Source organism: Myotis daubentonii, chromosome 8 (assembly GCF_963259705.1).
Source record: "Myotis daubentonii chromosome 8, mMyoDau2.1, whole genome shotgun sequence".
Lineage (NCBI taxonomy): Eukaryota > Metazoa > Chordata > Mammalia > Chiroptera > Vespertilionidae > Myotis > Myotis daubentonii.
This window is the reverse complement of record NC_081847.1, coordinates 40,025,843-40,042,406: the sequence shown is the minus strand read 5'-3', so window position 1 is coordinate 40,042,406 and position 16,564 is coordinate 40,025,843. Positions and strand designations below refer to the sequence as shown.

At 39.4% G+C, this 16,564-nt stretch overlaps 1 protein-coding gene across 1 annotated transcript; it reads right to left on the bottom strand.

Moving 5' to 3' along the window:
* Positions 1 to 291: 291 nt before the first annotated feature.
* On the bottom strand, positions 292 to 11,755 carry DYNAP (dynactin associated protein). Its single transcript, XM_059707582.1, has 3 exons — positions 11,498 to 11,755; positions 8,078 to 8,242; positions 292 to 2,094 (listed from the first exon to the last, which is right to left on the bottom strand). Exons 1-3 carry the CDS (start codon positions 11,552 to 11,554, stop codon positions 1,675 to 1,677), a joined length of 642 nt encoding a protein of 213 aa, XP_059563565.1. The 5' UTR covers positions 11,555 to 11,755; the 3' UTR covers positions 292 to 1,674.
* Positions 11,756 to 16,564: the final 4,809 nt, after the last annotated feature.

Below are 16,564 nucleotides of genomic sequence, written 5' to 3'. Positions count from 1 at the left end.
AAAAATTATAGATTATTAGTTCCAATCTAAAGATTCTGGTTTGGTAAATCTGGGATATCATTAATTGTAATTTAAATCTGCTGGAATTATTAAGAATTCAAAAATTAAGTCTAAATTAATTAACTGCTTGGTTTGTGTTGCTATTTTTTTCTGTCTCTTTTAAAACATGAATTTTTATTGATTTCGGAGAGGAAGGGAGAATGAGAGAGAGATAGAAACATCAATGATGAGAGAGAATCATTGATCAGCTGCCTCCTACATGCCCCCTACTGAGGATCGAGCCTGCAACGCAGGCATGTGCCCCAACCGGGAATCAAACTGTGACCTCCTGGTTCATAAGTTGATGCTTAGCCACACTGGTGGGGCTGTGTCTTCTGTCTGTAGTACATAGCTAAAACTGAAGAGATGTCTTTTATTTTGTTTAGTTGATTGACCTACAAGATTGCAGAAAATTATGTATTTTTTAAAAAGAGATTCACATATACTTTCAATATTAATGTAAATAGAATATGATTGTTTAAAAGGTATTTGCAATCTAAGGAGACATTGAAGAAATATAACTTTACCATAAAAGAAAGAATTATAATAAATTCTAGAATTTCCTCTACATAAATTTGTTTAAATCGTACCTATTCAAAATTTCTGTTTATTATGCATTTAATTTGTGTACAGAGGAATGCAACATTCTGAACTGAAAATAATACATATTACAATCTAAACGGCTAATTTTATCATAAGGTTTTTTTTATAAAACTTCTTTAATATTTCTTAAATAAACAAATTGGGTTACTTTTTCTATATGAAATTATGTTATTTTGAATGACAGCACCATCAGAAGATTCTTTATAGCTTAAAGAATCTATGTTCAGTTCTTTAAAAACAGTTTTAATACATTTAGAAGTCCTCAGTGTTGATTTAGTGAAGATTGAAGTAATTATTCCATTATTCACTGTCTAAATTCTTGTGAATAATGTAGCTACCAGGATGTCTTCAAGTGGCAACATGGTAGCCACTGAAAGAATATAAATAGCAGTAAATATTGACTCAGCTATTGCAGAAGAGGTAGCTACAGTTTGAGGGAAGAGCTAGTAGAAAAAGATAGTTGTAGGTTAATCTTTAGAGATAACTAAAGGTTAACTCGCCACAGAAGAGAACATTTTGATGCCTGATGGTAGTTCTATTAGGTAAAGTGATGATATGGCATTTGTAGTTGTATGTTACAGGTTGAAGAAGGAGACTGATGACTACTGTTATTGTAGGCTAAGTAGAAATTACAGTCGTTGTAGATTGAATGGATGTGGTAGTGGTTGTAGATTCAACTGAAGTAAATATAGTTGTACATTAAAAGAGATGGTGGAAGTGGTGATTGTTTTAGTTGTCCACTGAGATAAAGTTTTTTCAAAATTTTATGTTACAGCCCTAGCTGGTTTGGCTCAGTGGATAGAGTGTCAGCCTGCAGACTGAAGGGTCCCAGATTCAATTCCGGTCAAGGGCACATACCTGGTTTGCGGACTCAATCCCCAGTAGGGGGCATGCAGGAGGCAGCTGATCAATGATTCCCTCTCATTATTGATGTTTCTATCTCTCTCTCCCTCTCCCTTCCTCTCTGAAATCAATAAAAAAATATATATTTAAAAAGTTTTATGTTACAATTGCAACTGTTGTAGATTCCACTTAACTGAGGGCATCTCTGGTTTTATTTGGAGTAGTAGTGATGGCTGTTGTGACAGTAAGTTCAGTTGAACGTGCGGAGGTTGTAGGTGCAGTTGAAGTGGTGGTTGCGGCTATTGTGGCTGTAGTTTCAGTAGACGTTGGAATGGTTGTAGAGTCTTTCGAAGTGGCTACAGTTGTAGGTTCAGTTGACGACGTGGTGGTCACTGTAGGTTGAGGAGCAGCAGAGGTTTTTCCATGAATAGCAGTTACAGGCTCCCCATCGTCTGGGGATATCTTGATAACAATGGAAGAGTTGTCATTTCCTCTGTTATTCACCAGGCATATTATGAGTACTCCAATTGCTGTTGTTATCACACAGGCTAAGAGACAAGCCAAAAAGATGTTCCACAGAGTCCAATTACAGCAGCAATTTCTTTTCACCTAAGAGTGTCAATAAAAATATTAGTAATGAAAAACAAAAAGTCTTTCGATTTATCATCCCTTTTGTTTTGTGTACAACTTAGTGCATTAACATCATTTGAATCCCTATAATCTCTGCAGATATTTAGGCTTAAAATCCAAGTTTTAATCCAGGTGGAATTAATTGCATGCAATCTCTAACTTTGGAAGAAATCAAGATCTGCCAATATCTCATCTTCTCTTATTCTATTTTCCAATGATGGGTAGGGGGTTCTTCATCTTTTCATGTAAGCAGAATGGCATTTTAATAAATTCTCTGTCATACACCTGATCCTCCACTGGACATTGTCATTACCCCAACTGCTCCACTTCCAAATCACTTCCTTAAGAATCCAGTTTTCTAACCACCATCTCCTCTCCTTCCATCTTGTTAGTTCAATTATTAGTATAATAGCCTTTCTTTACTTTTATTAAAATCTTCAGCCCAGGGTGGGCAGGAAGAGATTAACCAAAGGATTTGTATGCACATATGCATAACCCTTTGACACAGACAATACAGTGGTGGAGGCCTGGGGCAAGGGGTGAATGGCGGGGTGGGCTATAGAGGTCAATGGGAGATCAAAGGGGACATATGTAATACCTTCAACAATAAAGATTTTTTTTAAAATCTTCAGCCCAGCAGCTCTTGCTTCACTCATATCCCTCCTTGTCCACCTTTTGTTCTATGTTCCATGATTTCAATAACACTAATTCGCCCAAACCTCCCACAGTTTCTTCTTTTCATTCCTTCCAGCTGGCAAGCACGTGGCATTCTGCTTTCTCTGCACCTGCCCACTGTGAGCAGCCACACTGTTGGGGAAAGTCAAGCCCCTGGGCTGAGCAGAGTCAGGATAAATGTGTGATCACCATTCTTGAGTGGAATTTCCATACTTCTCTGCCATCCTATTATAATTCTCCGATTATATTTCTCAATCTTCTTCTTTCTCCTCAAACTTGTAACCTCCACCCACCAGCCTTCACACACACATTGAGAGGGTTCACTTGAAATGCAGGCAGATAGGGCAGGGGTCCAGTGGAAAACAAAGCAGGTGGAACATAGGCAGGGGCAGACATGGCAGTTTGAGCAGCCTAATCACAGAACCCAGCCAAGCAGAAATAATAAAATGTTTTTGGACTGAAAGAGGGAGGCATGGGAAACCAAGGGAGGGCCTGCAACAGTAAAGTGAACTGGCACACAGAAACAGAGAAAGTTCAGGTCCATTGCTGGGCAAGAACAATTGAGGGAATTAACAGAGATAGACATAGAGCAGGCTTGTAGCAAATATATACTCCTGGACTACAAGGCGTGAGGAGGGCAGCCCATTATTGCTCCCCACCCCCGTGAGGGGAGTCTGAATCTGCTTGTAATACATTTTCCACACTTTGGCTTAAATCTTCTGGTCCATGGAGCTCATTCTTTGGTGTCACAAAACACGACCCCAGGGAAACACCTCAGCTCACTGTTCTGGTTATCAACATTGTCCCTTCCCATTCTCATCATCAAATGACTTCACATCCTTCCTGCTTCACTAGGAAACTTGAAACCATCAAATGAAAACTTTTTTTAATTGATTAATTTTAGAAAGAGGAAGGGAAACAGAGAGAGAAACATCAATTTGTTGTTATACTTATTTATGAATTCATTGATTGCTCCTTGTCATGTGCACTGACCGGAGGTCAAACCCACAACCTTAACATGCTGGGACAATGCTCTAACCAACTGAACTACCTATCCAGCGCCTCAAACTGAAAGTCTTTCAAACCCCCTCTAGGTCCCAAACCTGAAAACCGAAACATGCCTGGCTCCACCTCTCTTTCTTCCCTGGTTTACACAAGAGGAGCAACCCTCCTTCTGCCTGAGACGGATCTGCCCATCTGTCCTTCCGTCCCATCCCCTCTGCACTTTCTTTTCCTTTGATTTCCCCTTTCTATTGCACTGAATACTTCACCACTTTCCTCTTCACTGGATTCTTCTTTTTAAGATTTAAACACACTCAAATCTCTCCCCATCTTAAACAAACAAAATATGCATCATTTGATTCCAAATCCTCTTTCTTTGGAAAATGAAATTTCCTGACAGTTGTCTAATGCAATGTCTCCGTCTGCACACTCTTCAATCCAAATCAGTCTGGCTCCTGCTTCTGTCATGCCATGAAATACCTCTTAATAAAGTCATCAGGGACATCCATTCATTAAAATAGAAGTAACCTAGTTTAGCTCTTCTCTTACTTAAGCCCTCAGTAGCATTTGCCACTGGAGGCCATTCCTCTTTCTCTTTATTGAATAATCTCTTTCCTTTGCTTCTGTGATATTCCATTCTCATTGATTTCCTACTAAACCCCTAGAACAGCGGTTCTCAACCTGTGGGTCGCGACCCCTTTGGCGGTCGAACGACCCTTTCACAGGGGTCGCCTAAGACCATCCTGCATATCAGATATTTACATTACGATTCAAAACAGTAGCAACATTACAGTTATGAAGTAGCAACGAAAATAATTTCATGAGGAATTGTATTTAAAGGGCCAGAAGGTTGAGAACCACTGCCCTAGAATCTTCTTGGTTTCTTTTGAAGGCTCACTATCCACTTTGGGGCTGTATTGTTGACATTCCTGGGATCAACAAACTTTATCGGTAAAGGGCCAGATAGTAACTATATTCAACTTTGTGAGCCATACAGTTTCTGCCGCCACTACTCCAGTCTGCCACTATCATGACAGGAAGAAAACAAGTAGGCATGACTGTATCCCAATAACACTAGATTTACAAAATAGTGGTGGGCAAGATTTGGTTACTGAGCTTTCTTTCTCATCTTTCTCATTCATAACTATTATTTTAATTACCACTTATTTCAGAGTGACTTTCAAGTTTATGTCCAGCCCAGCTCTCCTCTCCAACCTTCAAATGCTTGCATGACATCACATCTCGGATCTCAAAGGTACCTCAAAGTCACTGTATCCAAACTCAAAGTCATGATCTTCCCAGTGAACCCTGGCCAGCTCCCACATTTTATTAAATGGCATCACCATCTATTACATTCAGTTCCCAAAGCTGGAACTGAGAGTTCATCCTTGAAACTTCCCAATCTATTACTAAGCCCAGTAACTTTATCTGCTGCATATCGCCTACTATTGTTGACTTCACCACCCAGAGGCAGCATGATCTCCTCAGGCGCCTATTTTTGCAACAATGCCTGAGTATTGATCAATGATTGTGTTATCAGGAGAGGAATGATACACTATGAGGGTTTTTTTTTTTTCATAATTGTTCTTGGCATATTACTAATTTTTAAAGTAATAGTATTCATAGCCTGTTGATGAATCAAATCCTAATAATAGCCCTTTATAACTTCCCATCATCTGGCATGGAGGTAGCTGCTCAGGACATAATATGACCAGAGGGACCTAGAGAACCCACCTGAGTGCACTGGCTCCTTCCCAGGCTTACTGACTGCAAGTGCACAAAGGAAAGAGCACCCTCGCCTGGGCGTGGCTCAGTGGTTGAGCGTGAACTTATGATTCCAGATCAGGGCAAATGCCTGGGTTGCAGGCTCGATCCCTAGTGTGAGGCGTGCAGGAGGCACCTGATCAATGATTCTTTCTCATCATTGATGTTTCTGTTTCTCCCTCTTCCCCTTCATCTCTGAAATAAATAAATAAAACTTTTTTTAAAAAAGGAAAGAGCCCCATAGAAGCATTCCAGTGATCTGCATTTTAACCCTACTTAACTTCTCACTAATCCTGATCACAGATGAAGTTATTTACTAGTATGGTTTAAAAGAAAAAAGAAAAAAAAAACACTGAGATTTGAGATTAGAAACACTGTATTGAAATCTACATTCTGCCTATGCAAATTGTTTAACTTCTCTGAGTCCCTACTTTTTCATTTATGAATTGGTGATAAAATTGCTTGTGACTTCTAGGATTACCTTAAGAATTAACAAAAATGAATGCTTCATTAATTCTACAGTGTTTTTGCAAATATTTATTGTTAATAGTCTTAGTCAACAAAGCAAAGTGGAAGAGAGCAATCTTTTTAATTGGAGAGATGTGTTAAAATTTCAGTTATGACATCTTATACAATTTCTTATCTTCTCTGAGCCTCAAATCTTCTTATCTTAAAATATAGGGCTAAAAATATCTATCTCACTAGTTTTCAAAAATACTTTTATTTTGGATGCAGAGTAGCATATGGATTAAGATCAAGAGCTTTGGAATCAAGAAAATTTAGGGGTTGAATTTTGGTTCTGCCACTTATTAGCTGTGTAGTATTTGGCAATTTTATCTTTCTAAGCATCAGTTTCCTTATAATGATAACGATGCCTAGCTAATAAGAAATATAAGATAAAAATAAGTGTTTATAAAGTGCCTGGCATAGTGTCAGGTATGTAAATTTTCAATTGTCTAAAGTGCTTATTATATATTGTTACCTGGATGAGAGTATAACCTTCAAGAAGTGGAATATAACACTCATGCCTTATAGACAGACTAGAGTAGACATTAAGTGTTACAAAATATGGGCCCCAGCATTTCTTGGGTTTCGTGCAAAGAGTGGCAGCCCAAGGCAGCAGGAGTACAATGAAGGCATGGGTCACCAAGGCCAGGGCAATGAGGACCACTAAGTTCAAGTTAGCCCTAGAAAAAATACTTTCTTTACCTTGACCAAAGGCACTTTAATGGAGTCTAATCCTTCCTTTAAAAGAAACTGAAAAAGAGCGGCTTCTTAAAATAAAGTGAATGTAACCAGAGAACAGGATACCTAAATTCTCCTGTTTTAGTCATTTCATCACAAGTTAGGTGAATTCTGGCAAATCTCTTCGATTTCATAAGCCATATGGTCCCTGATTTTTAAAGATGTTAGAATGGGACTAGGTCAGTTATTCTCGTCACTGGTTGCATTTAAAAAATATTGATGCACGGACCCCACCCCCAAAGTTTCTGACTTAATTGGTCTGGGGTGGGGCTCAGCCATTGGTACTTCATAAACAACCCCTAATTCTAATATGCAGCAAGGGTTAAGAACTACCAGATCAGATGTTACCTCATGTCTGTCAATTCTACGATGCTATGGATTTCTTTATCTCCACAAACGAGAAGAAAGATTTCCTAACTCTGCCCTGGGGAGCTCATTCATTCTTTTCTATTGCCCCAGCAACAGTATAAGCAGATTATAATTTTAATCCAGAATCAAAAAACAAGACTCAGACTCTTTCTACTGACCATCTACAGCAAGATTAAGCAACAGAGGGTAGGAATTCTAGAGTCAGGGGAACCCAGCCAAACTTCCAAGCAGAATAAGCAATGTATAGTCAAGGTCAAGACTAGGGCTAAAGATTGAGAGGTACAGTCCTGAGGTAAAGTTCATTCAGCCGACCAATAGGGTCACAAACGAAGGGGAGCTGAGTCCAGTCTCCAAAGCCAGTGGAAAAAAACCTGCAGAACAGAGCCAGGTTTCTATATCAAGGTCATACGCACCAGAGGTCAGAAACAAGAGACAAAAAGAAAGTGCCACCAACATTCTTCAGAAGCTGGAACAATGTAAGAAAAGTGAGTGCTCACCAATAGAGTAGGACCCTTGAGGCTTTAACTATGACCCAATCTCCCACCAGAGTCTAATTAGAGAATTAAGCTGCACATTGCCAACATATGCGCTCCTCTGCCCCTCCCCAACCCCGCATTTGTACTTTATATTTAGTCCTTTGAATTTCACATATGTTCTCTATATATGTGAATACCTCAGTCCCCAACTAGGACTTTGGCCCTTTGAAAACAGAGACTACAAAGTATTTTCCTTCTTATGATCTGCCTCGCAATGACTTATAACTTTAACAGCTAATACAGCAAAGGCTTACCATGAATGTGTGTGAATTAAATGATTGAATACTTTTCCTGGGAAAGAAAAGAACAAATACATCCCTGTATAGAGCACATCCCAACCTGGGTAAAAGCTGCAACACATACAACACTACCTGGGTATGGGATGATTCTGTTTGTGGGTATCCTGAATGTCCAAGGACTCCTGGGCCCACGCAGACCCCAGTTGAGTTGGAAGAGATATCACAGGTTATGTCACGTGAAAGTGGGCGCCAGCATGCAGAGCCGTGAACCTCTTGGTCATTTGAACACGTGATTGGCTGTGGAGATAAAGCATAAGTGAGTAGGAAGATATGGTGATACATTTATCAAATTAAACTCTGTTAAAAATAAACAATAGTGTGACTTTTAAGAGGAATAAAGACTTCTGAAATGAATAAATATTTTCTTATTATTCTATGAAAATAAAAAAATCTAGACAGATTATTAAACAACACATTTTAACCAATTTTTGTAAGCGACTGATGTTCCAGATCAGAAATGTGTATCATCTCATCTTCTCCATCATTTTACAAGCATGTATTAAATACCCTCATGTTGCAAGTTACTGTAGGTGGAGCATATATGAGGAAGCTTCTCTTCATACAAGGAATAGAATGTTAGAGCTGAAAAAGAAAAAAAAAGAACTGCTTGCAGCTTATCAGGTAAAACTTGTTAATGGTCATTTTGGTAATGAGATTTTGAAGCAAAAAGAGTTGAATTTATTATTGTTATTATTATTATCATTATTATTCCATAATAAACATAATAGCAAGCAGTGTGGTCCATACCTCCCAGTGTTAAGGTCAGAGTACTTTTCATTCCGCTATACTACATATCATATATTGTTTTACTAAAGTATGATAATAGATTAGTATAATGTATTCTATGCTACACTACACTAATAAAAATTATCCTACAAAGAGACTTTGCATGATCCATGCCATGATCTACACAATGGAACTCGCAAGCCCAGGACAGGGGCAGAGAAGACAAACCATTTGTCCAGTTTGTGATATGGCTTTGCTGGCTTCCCATTGGGCATACAGCAGTTGGTAAAAACAGTCCTCAACAATGACAGCAAAGGTCTCTACTCTGGGAATTTATATGCTCAAATAACAGGGAGACAAAACGGATTTGTGCATCATTAACAAATAATACAATAAATGCAAAATGTTGTTGAGAAAAAGGTGTGATACAGGTTGAACATGGGTGAGTTCAGTGGGAAATCATTGGGGGAAGAGGTGTGCTAAAAGAAGCAGAAGAACAAGATAAAGTGAAAATGAGAGAGGAATAGGTTCAGGAATTTATGGATCTTGATCAAAAGTTTTGTTACATCTCAAAAATAATGTGGAATCATCCGGGGCTCTTCAACTGATGGAATAATAACACTTTCTAGCTGTGAGTCAAAGGCATCTTTACCTCTCCTTGCTCGTCTGCAAAGGGAGGACACTAAAATACCCACTCATAGATTTGCTGTGAGGATCTATGAGTAGATAACTGCCGGAGGGTTAGAGCAGTCAGACAGAGAGCATGCACTCAGTAAGTGTTAGCTATTGCTGTTGTTGGTATTAGTATTCATATTTTCATTCCTACTGTTACGACTACTAGTTGTCTTTGATCATGTTGATTTAATAACACATTACTAGATAGCTATAAAACAGCTAGTCCAACCACCAGTAAGTTTCATAAAATTGTCAAACTGGATTGTATGTGGCCATTTGTCTATTAGGAACTGTCATTAACAATGCAAAAAATAAATCATTGTTATTTAATATAGATAAGACGAAATGCTCTCGGCAGTAAAGCGATTGCTAGGTTAGATTTTTCTAAATGTTATATCAAGGAAATAAAGAAAACAGCTCTATGCTTTATTAAGATTTAACCAAGTCCATATTGTTCACCAGGTAAATTTGAGCAAAGTTGGACTTACCTTTAATAACAACCTTGCCTATTGTTCTAAGTGCTGATTCTGTTGTGTTAGTTATTACCCAATTTGCCAAAGGCTGATGATATTTTAACACACTTTGAAAACAAAGTAAAACTCACTCACCCGGCCTGTTTTCCAGAATGTTCTGGCCCTGTTGGAATCCCATCCCTTTCAGAGAAGGAAGATGATAAGTGGTGTCTACACGAAGGGTGCAGAACCTATGATCTAGGCTGGGCTTCTGAGTAATATTTTTACTGTGTTAGGTTTCTCTGAGTCTTAGTACAGGCAGAGTTTCTATACAAAATTGGAATAGTTGGAGAACTGGGAATAATGTTTAATCCAATATTCAGCCTTAGTTAATAATGGCCAGAAGCAACTGAAGTGCATTAGCAGTAGTTACCAAAGAAAGTTCTATAGGTTTTCCCAGTAATTTTATAAGGATTAACTTATGATCTCCTACATCCCAACAGAAAAACAAAACACCAAAATTTATTTTCTTTTGATTTATAATCTTCAAATAATCCTTAAAGTTCATTATGAAATTTAGTCTTCAGAGAAAAATATATTTATAGCTATGCTCTAAATGTCCATAGTAAAGTGAAATAGTCAGCTGTCCAGATACATGCTATAAAAACAATTTAAGAAAATATCTGTAAAGATCATCGAGTTTGTTGCTATCTAGAGAAACTATAAAAATGACGAATATTTGGCTAAATGGATTCTTTTCCCATTTGCAAGTTCCAGCATCCTGAAGACCCAATCTTAGTATCTCAAGCTCATAAGAGACAAAGAGAACTTTCTTGAGGTGGGGCCTTTGTTCAATGACTCAAGAACACAAGCCCCTTCTCTTCTGGTGACAGGAATCACCTATGGGAATCCTTTTAGTCCACTAACACCGAGCAACAGGACTGTCTTCTTTGGCTTACATTGCAGGCGATGAATACAGGCTGAGAGCCACGGCTCCAAATTGCAAAGGTAAAACATTTCATTTATGCTTCAGGCAGTGAATTTTAACTTTCCATTTTAATTTTTAGCACATTTCCATCAAAGATTATTGGTTCAGACATAACCAGATACATAAAAAGCACTTAACTATATAGTGAGGGCTCGATTCCAGGTGGAAGACATTTTAAACTAGACAAAAGATTACACTTTTGTACAAAGTAGGAATGTTTAGAGGATTTCTTTCTTAGGTCTAAAGACAGTATCCAGGATTAATAGCAGGATTTCCAAAACACCTACAAATCTGAGTTCTGACAGATTTATAAATTATACATACAAAACAATCTCAAAACGAAACCAAAGTTGTTGAATGAAGAGGATAAATATAGAAAGTTAAATAGATTTATTCACATATCATGTGTTCATAGAAAATTTCTAATGCTTTATATCAGTAACTATATAAAGTAATTTCTAAAGTATAATATAGTAGAATATAGCATGAAAGGTTGAGGCAAATATATAATATACGGCTACTCTTCTTTTCAGAGAAGAATGCAAAATTATGACATTGACTGCATATTAGTAAAGAGATTAGATTGCTCTTAAATGCTGAAAACAAGATTGTCACATAAGCAAAATTTTAAAGTAGAGCAATAATACTCACCAGTTGGTTTTCAGACTGTTCAACATTTACTACGTATTTCCCATGTTTCCTGTCCATTTTTGAGTTTGCAATACTACAAGCTTAACTCCAAGAATATTTTTCAACACATGCATTGCCCTTTATAACCCTGAGAAATAATTAAAATGATTGATGAAAAACCAACTCTGATGCATTAAGTGCAGGTGTGGATTAAAAAAATAACAAATAATTACCAACTAAAACAGGATCCACCTTAGAGAAGGAAGTGAATTAATTACAGAAAGACACAGAAAACCTATACTTCCTCTGAGTGGTCCTGTGACTACCACCCTCAACAGAAAGGAACTCTGAACATCTTATATGTTTCAATCCTTCGGCACGGCTGGGTGGGGCTGGCACCTAGAATCAGACTTGCCCACAAGGACAGACTGCAGGAAGTCAGGCTCCAAATAAGAGCAGGGACCTGGCGGCTCCCAGGGTGGAGACGGTTTCGTCATCCATGCTGACCCTGCACCTCTGTCCAGGCATCAGGCAAATGGTTGACCGGCGCCTCTGAGAGGGTCACAGAGTGTGGGTCAACAGTGAATGGCGCAGCCCATATCTCTCTCTCCTTGAGAACAGCACAGCCCTGGATCTGGAAGCTCAGGTTCACTGAAGGGACCACAGTCCACAGGGGTGGGTGCAAAAAGCGTAAGGGCTCCAGGCTTCATTGAGAACATGCAGAAAATGGGTTGGCTACTAGAATGGGAACTCAGAATGGAAATTTAAGGAAACCTCAGGCCTACAACATGGGCAAAGAGAGAAATTGGGGCTTGTACAGTCCAGAACCATAGCTAGGTCTTCAGAAATGAGGCCTTATGGGGAACTGGGGTCAATCCTAAATATGGGATTAGAATAAGACCCAAGTACTCATCAGTGGGACATTGTAGCCCTGCTAGGGGTACAGTGGACAGTACAGGAACCAGCAGTCCCAGAGTCCAAAGGTGGGACTTTGCTTATTTCATCAACTTCATATTGGGTGGAAGCTGGGGTGTGAAAGACAAGAGCTACTAGGGCTGAAGCAGCTCGTAGAACTTCTACCTGAGTCAGGTTTGGATCTGGGACAATGATGGCAATGGAGGGAGGACTGAAGGAGGCTGTAGTGAATTGGGCTGGAGGAGCAGGTGGGGTGAGGACAGCCTGGCAGGGCAGTGAGGGGAAGCTGAGAATTCCTGGTTACTCCGCTGGGAGCAATATTTGAAATATCCGGAAAACCCAGGCGGCGATCTTTGAGGAATGAAGCTGGTCATGGTTTGCAAGAGGCTAGTTCTGATCCAGAATGTAAAGGTCTTCACGCACCTGGATACATAGAGAGAAGGAGGGAGCAGTCTCAGAAGACAGCAGCTGAAACACACAGAGCAGCAGAAAGAGGCAAGGCATTGGGAGACATTCTGAAGGTCGATCTGGATGTGGTAGGAGGCTATAATGAAAATAGAGAGCTAGTAGGTCAAATAGACAAAGGGGAAAGGCAAATGTCAGATGTGAACTTTAAAATGTGCCCTGAGACCGAACAAAACAGTAAGATGTTGTGTAAGGAAATAAATGAAAATTGTACTTGGAATAACCAATTTTATAGCCACTAGTGTCAGAAAAAAAAAAAAAAGATTGTATGACTATCCCTGAATTAATTCCAGTTATAATACTGTAATTCACATTGCTGGCTGCCTTTTATGTCCCCTACCCTGTACTGGATGCTGAAATATGAATAATGGTCCCATTATCTCCCCCGAGGAAGGCCATGCATAAGTGGTCTCCCAACTTCCATGTATGCCCCCTCAATTCATTCTTCACAAGGTGCTTAGAATGCGCTTTGCAAAATGCCAGACTGCTCCCCAACCCAGAATGACTGCCCATTAGCCTTGGGGTAAAAGCCCAGATCCTCTCCATGCCAACAAACCTGTGAGCTTGCTGGACTCTGCTCACCTCTGAATCCATGCTGCACTATTTCATACATCCGATACCATGCCCCAGCCACACTGTTTAAAGAGCATTTGAAGAAATATTTCAAACATATAAAAGGTATAAAGAATAATCTGGTAAATAGCCAAAATCCCATTCTTAGCTAGCTTAAGAGATTCAGGGTTGCTTTTACTCATAACACCTCTGAAGTCAATTATGTGGGTGTTTTCCATACCAACCAGTTCTCCAGCTTTGTCAGATACCAGTTGGTGTCCTTACAATTAAATCCAATTCTGACACTATCTACCAGGAGTTAGCATCAGATCCCATGCGTTAAAGGGCTCAGTCTCACCAAACTGCCCCAAATTCAGATGCCAATCTCAAGTCCTGAACCATCTGTACTTCTGACCAGCTGGCTATAAATCTGACATTCCCCTCCTTGGGTTTGATAATTTGCTAGAATGGCTCACACAACTCAGGAACGGCCTTAAGATTTATCAGTTTACTAGAGGCCCGATGCACAAAATTCATGCAAGGGGCTCGGCCCTCGCAGCCCTGCCTGCCTTGGCCGGCTCTCACAGCCCCAAGCTTCATCTGAAAGGTCATCCAGAAGGTTGTCCAGATGGTTGTTTTGTCCAGATGGTTGTTCTGCTCTTCAGTCTAATTAGCATATTAGCTCTTTCTTACCTAGGATGATAAAGGCTATCTGATACACAGAGGTGGGAACGGCCAGATGAAAGGACTTGGGGAGGGGTCTAGAAATGTCACAAATGCAGGAGGTTTGTCCCCCTGGAGCAGGGTGTGACCCTCTCCCAGCACATGAGATATGGTCACCAACTCATAGTTATCTAAACCCCATTGGTTAGGGGTTTTATGGAGGTTTCATCACATAGGCATGATCGGTTATTAATTCAATCTCCAACCCATCTCACCTCCCTGGAGTCTGGGGTGTGGGGCTGATAGTTCCAGGCTTCTGATCAAGGTTTGGTCTTTCTGATGACCAGCCTCCATCCTGAAGTTAGGTAGGAACCTGCCAAGAGTCTTCTTATAAAAGACACTCCTGTCAAAACTGTCACTCAGGGAACTACTAGGGATTTAGGAGCTCCATGCCAGAGACTGGAGACAAAGACCAATTATCTTTCTATGATATCACAGAGATAAAATATTTTTACATGCAACAGAGCCACCTCTATTCTTATTCCTAGTCGTATTCTCCTCCCTCTCCTTTGATGTTTATATTTCCCATGTAATTTTTAATGCACTCCAAAAATATACAAAATTGTGTGCATGTTTTAAAATTTATATAAAAACTATTATACAGTATTCTTCCAAAATATAGGTTTTTTTGAGGGCCCATATTACATTTCAACTACACTCACAGCTATAACTCTATTTTATTCATTCCCACTGTTTTATAAATTTCCATTGATTGAATACATTGCAATTATTAATCTATTCTGTTGATAGAAGTTGAGTTTGGTACCAGTTTTTACTATTATAAACAATGATGTTCTGAATGTTCTAGTACAGGGGTGGGGAACCTTTCCTCTGCCAAGGGCCATTTGGATATTTATAACATCATTCATGCCATACAAAATTATCAACTTAAAAATTTGCCTGCTATATTTGGTCAAACTCACCCTAATGCCTTGGCAGGGCCAGACCAAATGATTTCACAGGCCTTATACAGCCCACAGACCAGATGCTCCCCACCCCTGCTCTAGTATATACCTTCTTGGGAACATTTATTAAAATGTTTCTAGATGTTTACTCTTACTTTCTTTCTATGGATTTTAGAAATAGATGTGGAGAGATTCAGAACTAATCGGCTGTTTTGATGCTACAGGAATTAAAAAGCTTCTCTTTTGTCACACATATTTTGAATTGTGATCACATTATGCATATACACACACATACAGTATCTTTTTTTCATTTAACATTTTAGCATATGCATTTGCCCCACTAATTTAAAATCCTTTAAGAAAAACACACATTTAATGTCAGTGTCAGGTGTGGAATTAGGTCAGATGTGAATTACTTGAGCTACCTGTTAAGTTGTTGTGTGTCTTCAATTATGAGTAATTCTGGAAGGTGTTATTATCTATATCTCAAGCTATTTTCCAGGGACCAATGCCCAGAAAGTGGGATTACAAAGCTGAATAATATTGACAGAAGGACATGAAATACATGTGTGAATATATTCTGAGGGCGGTGGTCCGAAGAGAGAAGGTCACAAATGTAATGATACAGGTATACCCACTCAAGGTTCTGGATTCAACATGCTTGCGTGAGAGACTTGGAAGCACTAATAGTTTGCTCATTTGGTTGCATAAAAGAAGAACAGTGTGGGATTATGTTTAAGGGAGCTGAAATGACACAACTTCTTTGATATAATACAGAGACATGAGGCAGGGAACAGAGTGCAGAATCTCAGAGGAAAGTTGGGGGAAGGGTGAGTGGGTGTGAGGTAATCAACCAAAGACATTGTATGCATATATACATAACTCATGGACACAGACAATAGGGTGCTGAAGGTCTGGGATTTGGGGGGTCGGGGGCAAGCTGGAGGGAATCAATGGGGGGGAAAGGGGGACATATGTGATACTTTTAACAATAAAGAACTTTTTTTAAAAAAGAATAAGTTAAAAATTCAAGGCTTAGGAATGAATATGTAGCACTGAATTTGTCATGTGTTCCTTACCAATCCCATTATAGAATCCAGAGGACAAGCCCTTCATCGTTTAGTGAAAAATAGGATCAGAGAGGGCAGCAGCAGCACAATCCCTGGAAAGCGCGAGGCCTAGACCACCCAAAGTCTAGTCTCCTTCCATCACCATTTATCACCCGTTACCTTCTTCTACCTGCTCCCACCGCCCTTCCCCTGTGGTAATCACCCAGTCCCCTACTTCTCACCCTCTGACAGCTGTCACTCCGTTCTCTGTATCTATGAGTCTGTTTCTTATTAGATTCCACATATCAGTGAAATCATTTTTTTATTACAATTATTTTTTAAAATTCTTTATTGTTTAAAGTATTACATATGAATGCTTTTTTCCCCATTGACCTCTCCCCGCTCATTCTCCCCCTCCCCCCAGCACATGCCCCGCCCCCCTTACTGTCTGTGTTCATGGGTTATGCTTATATGCATGC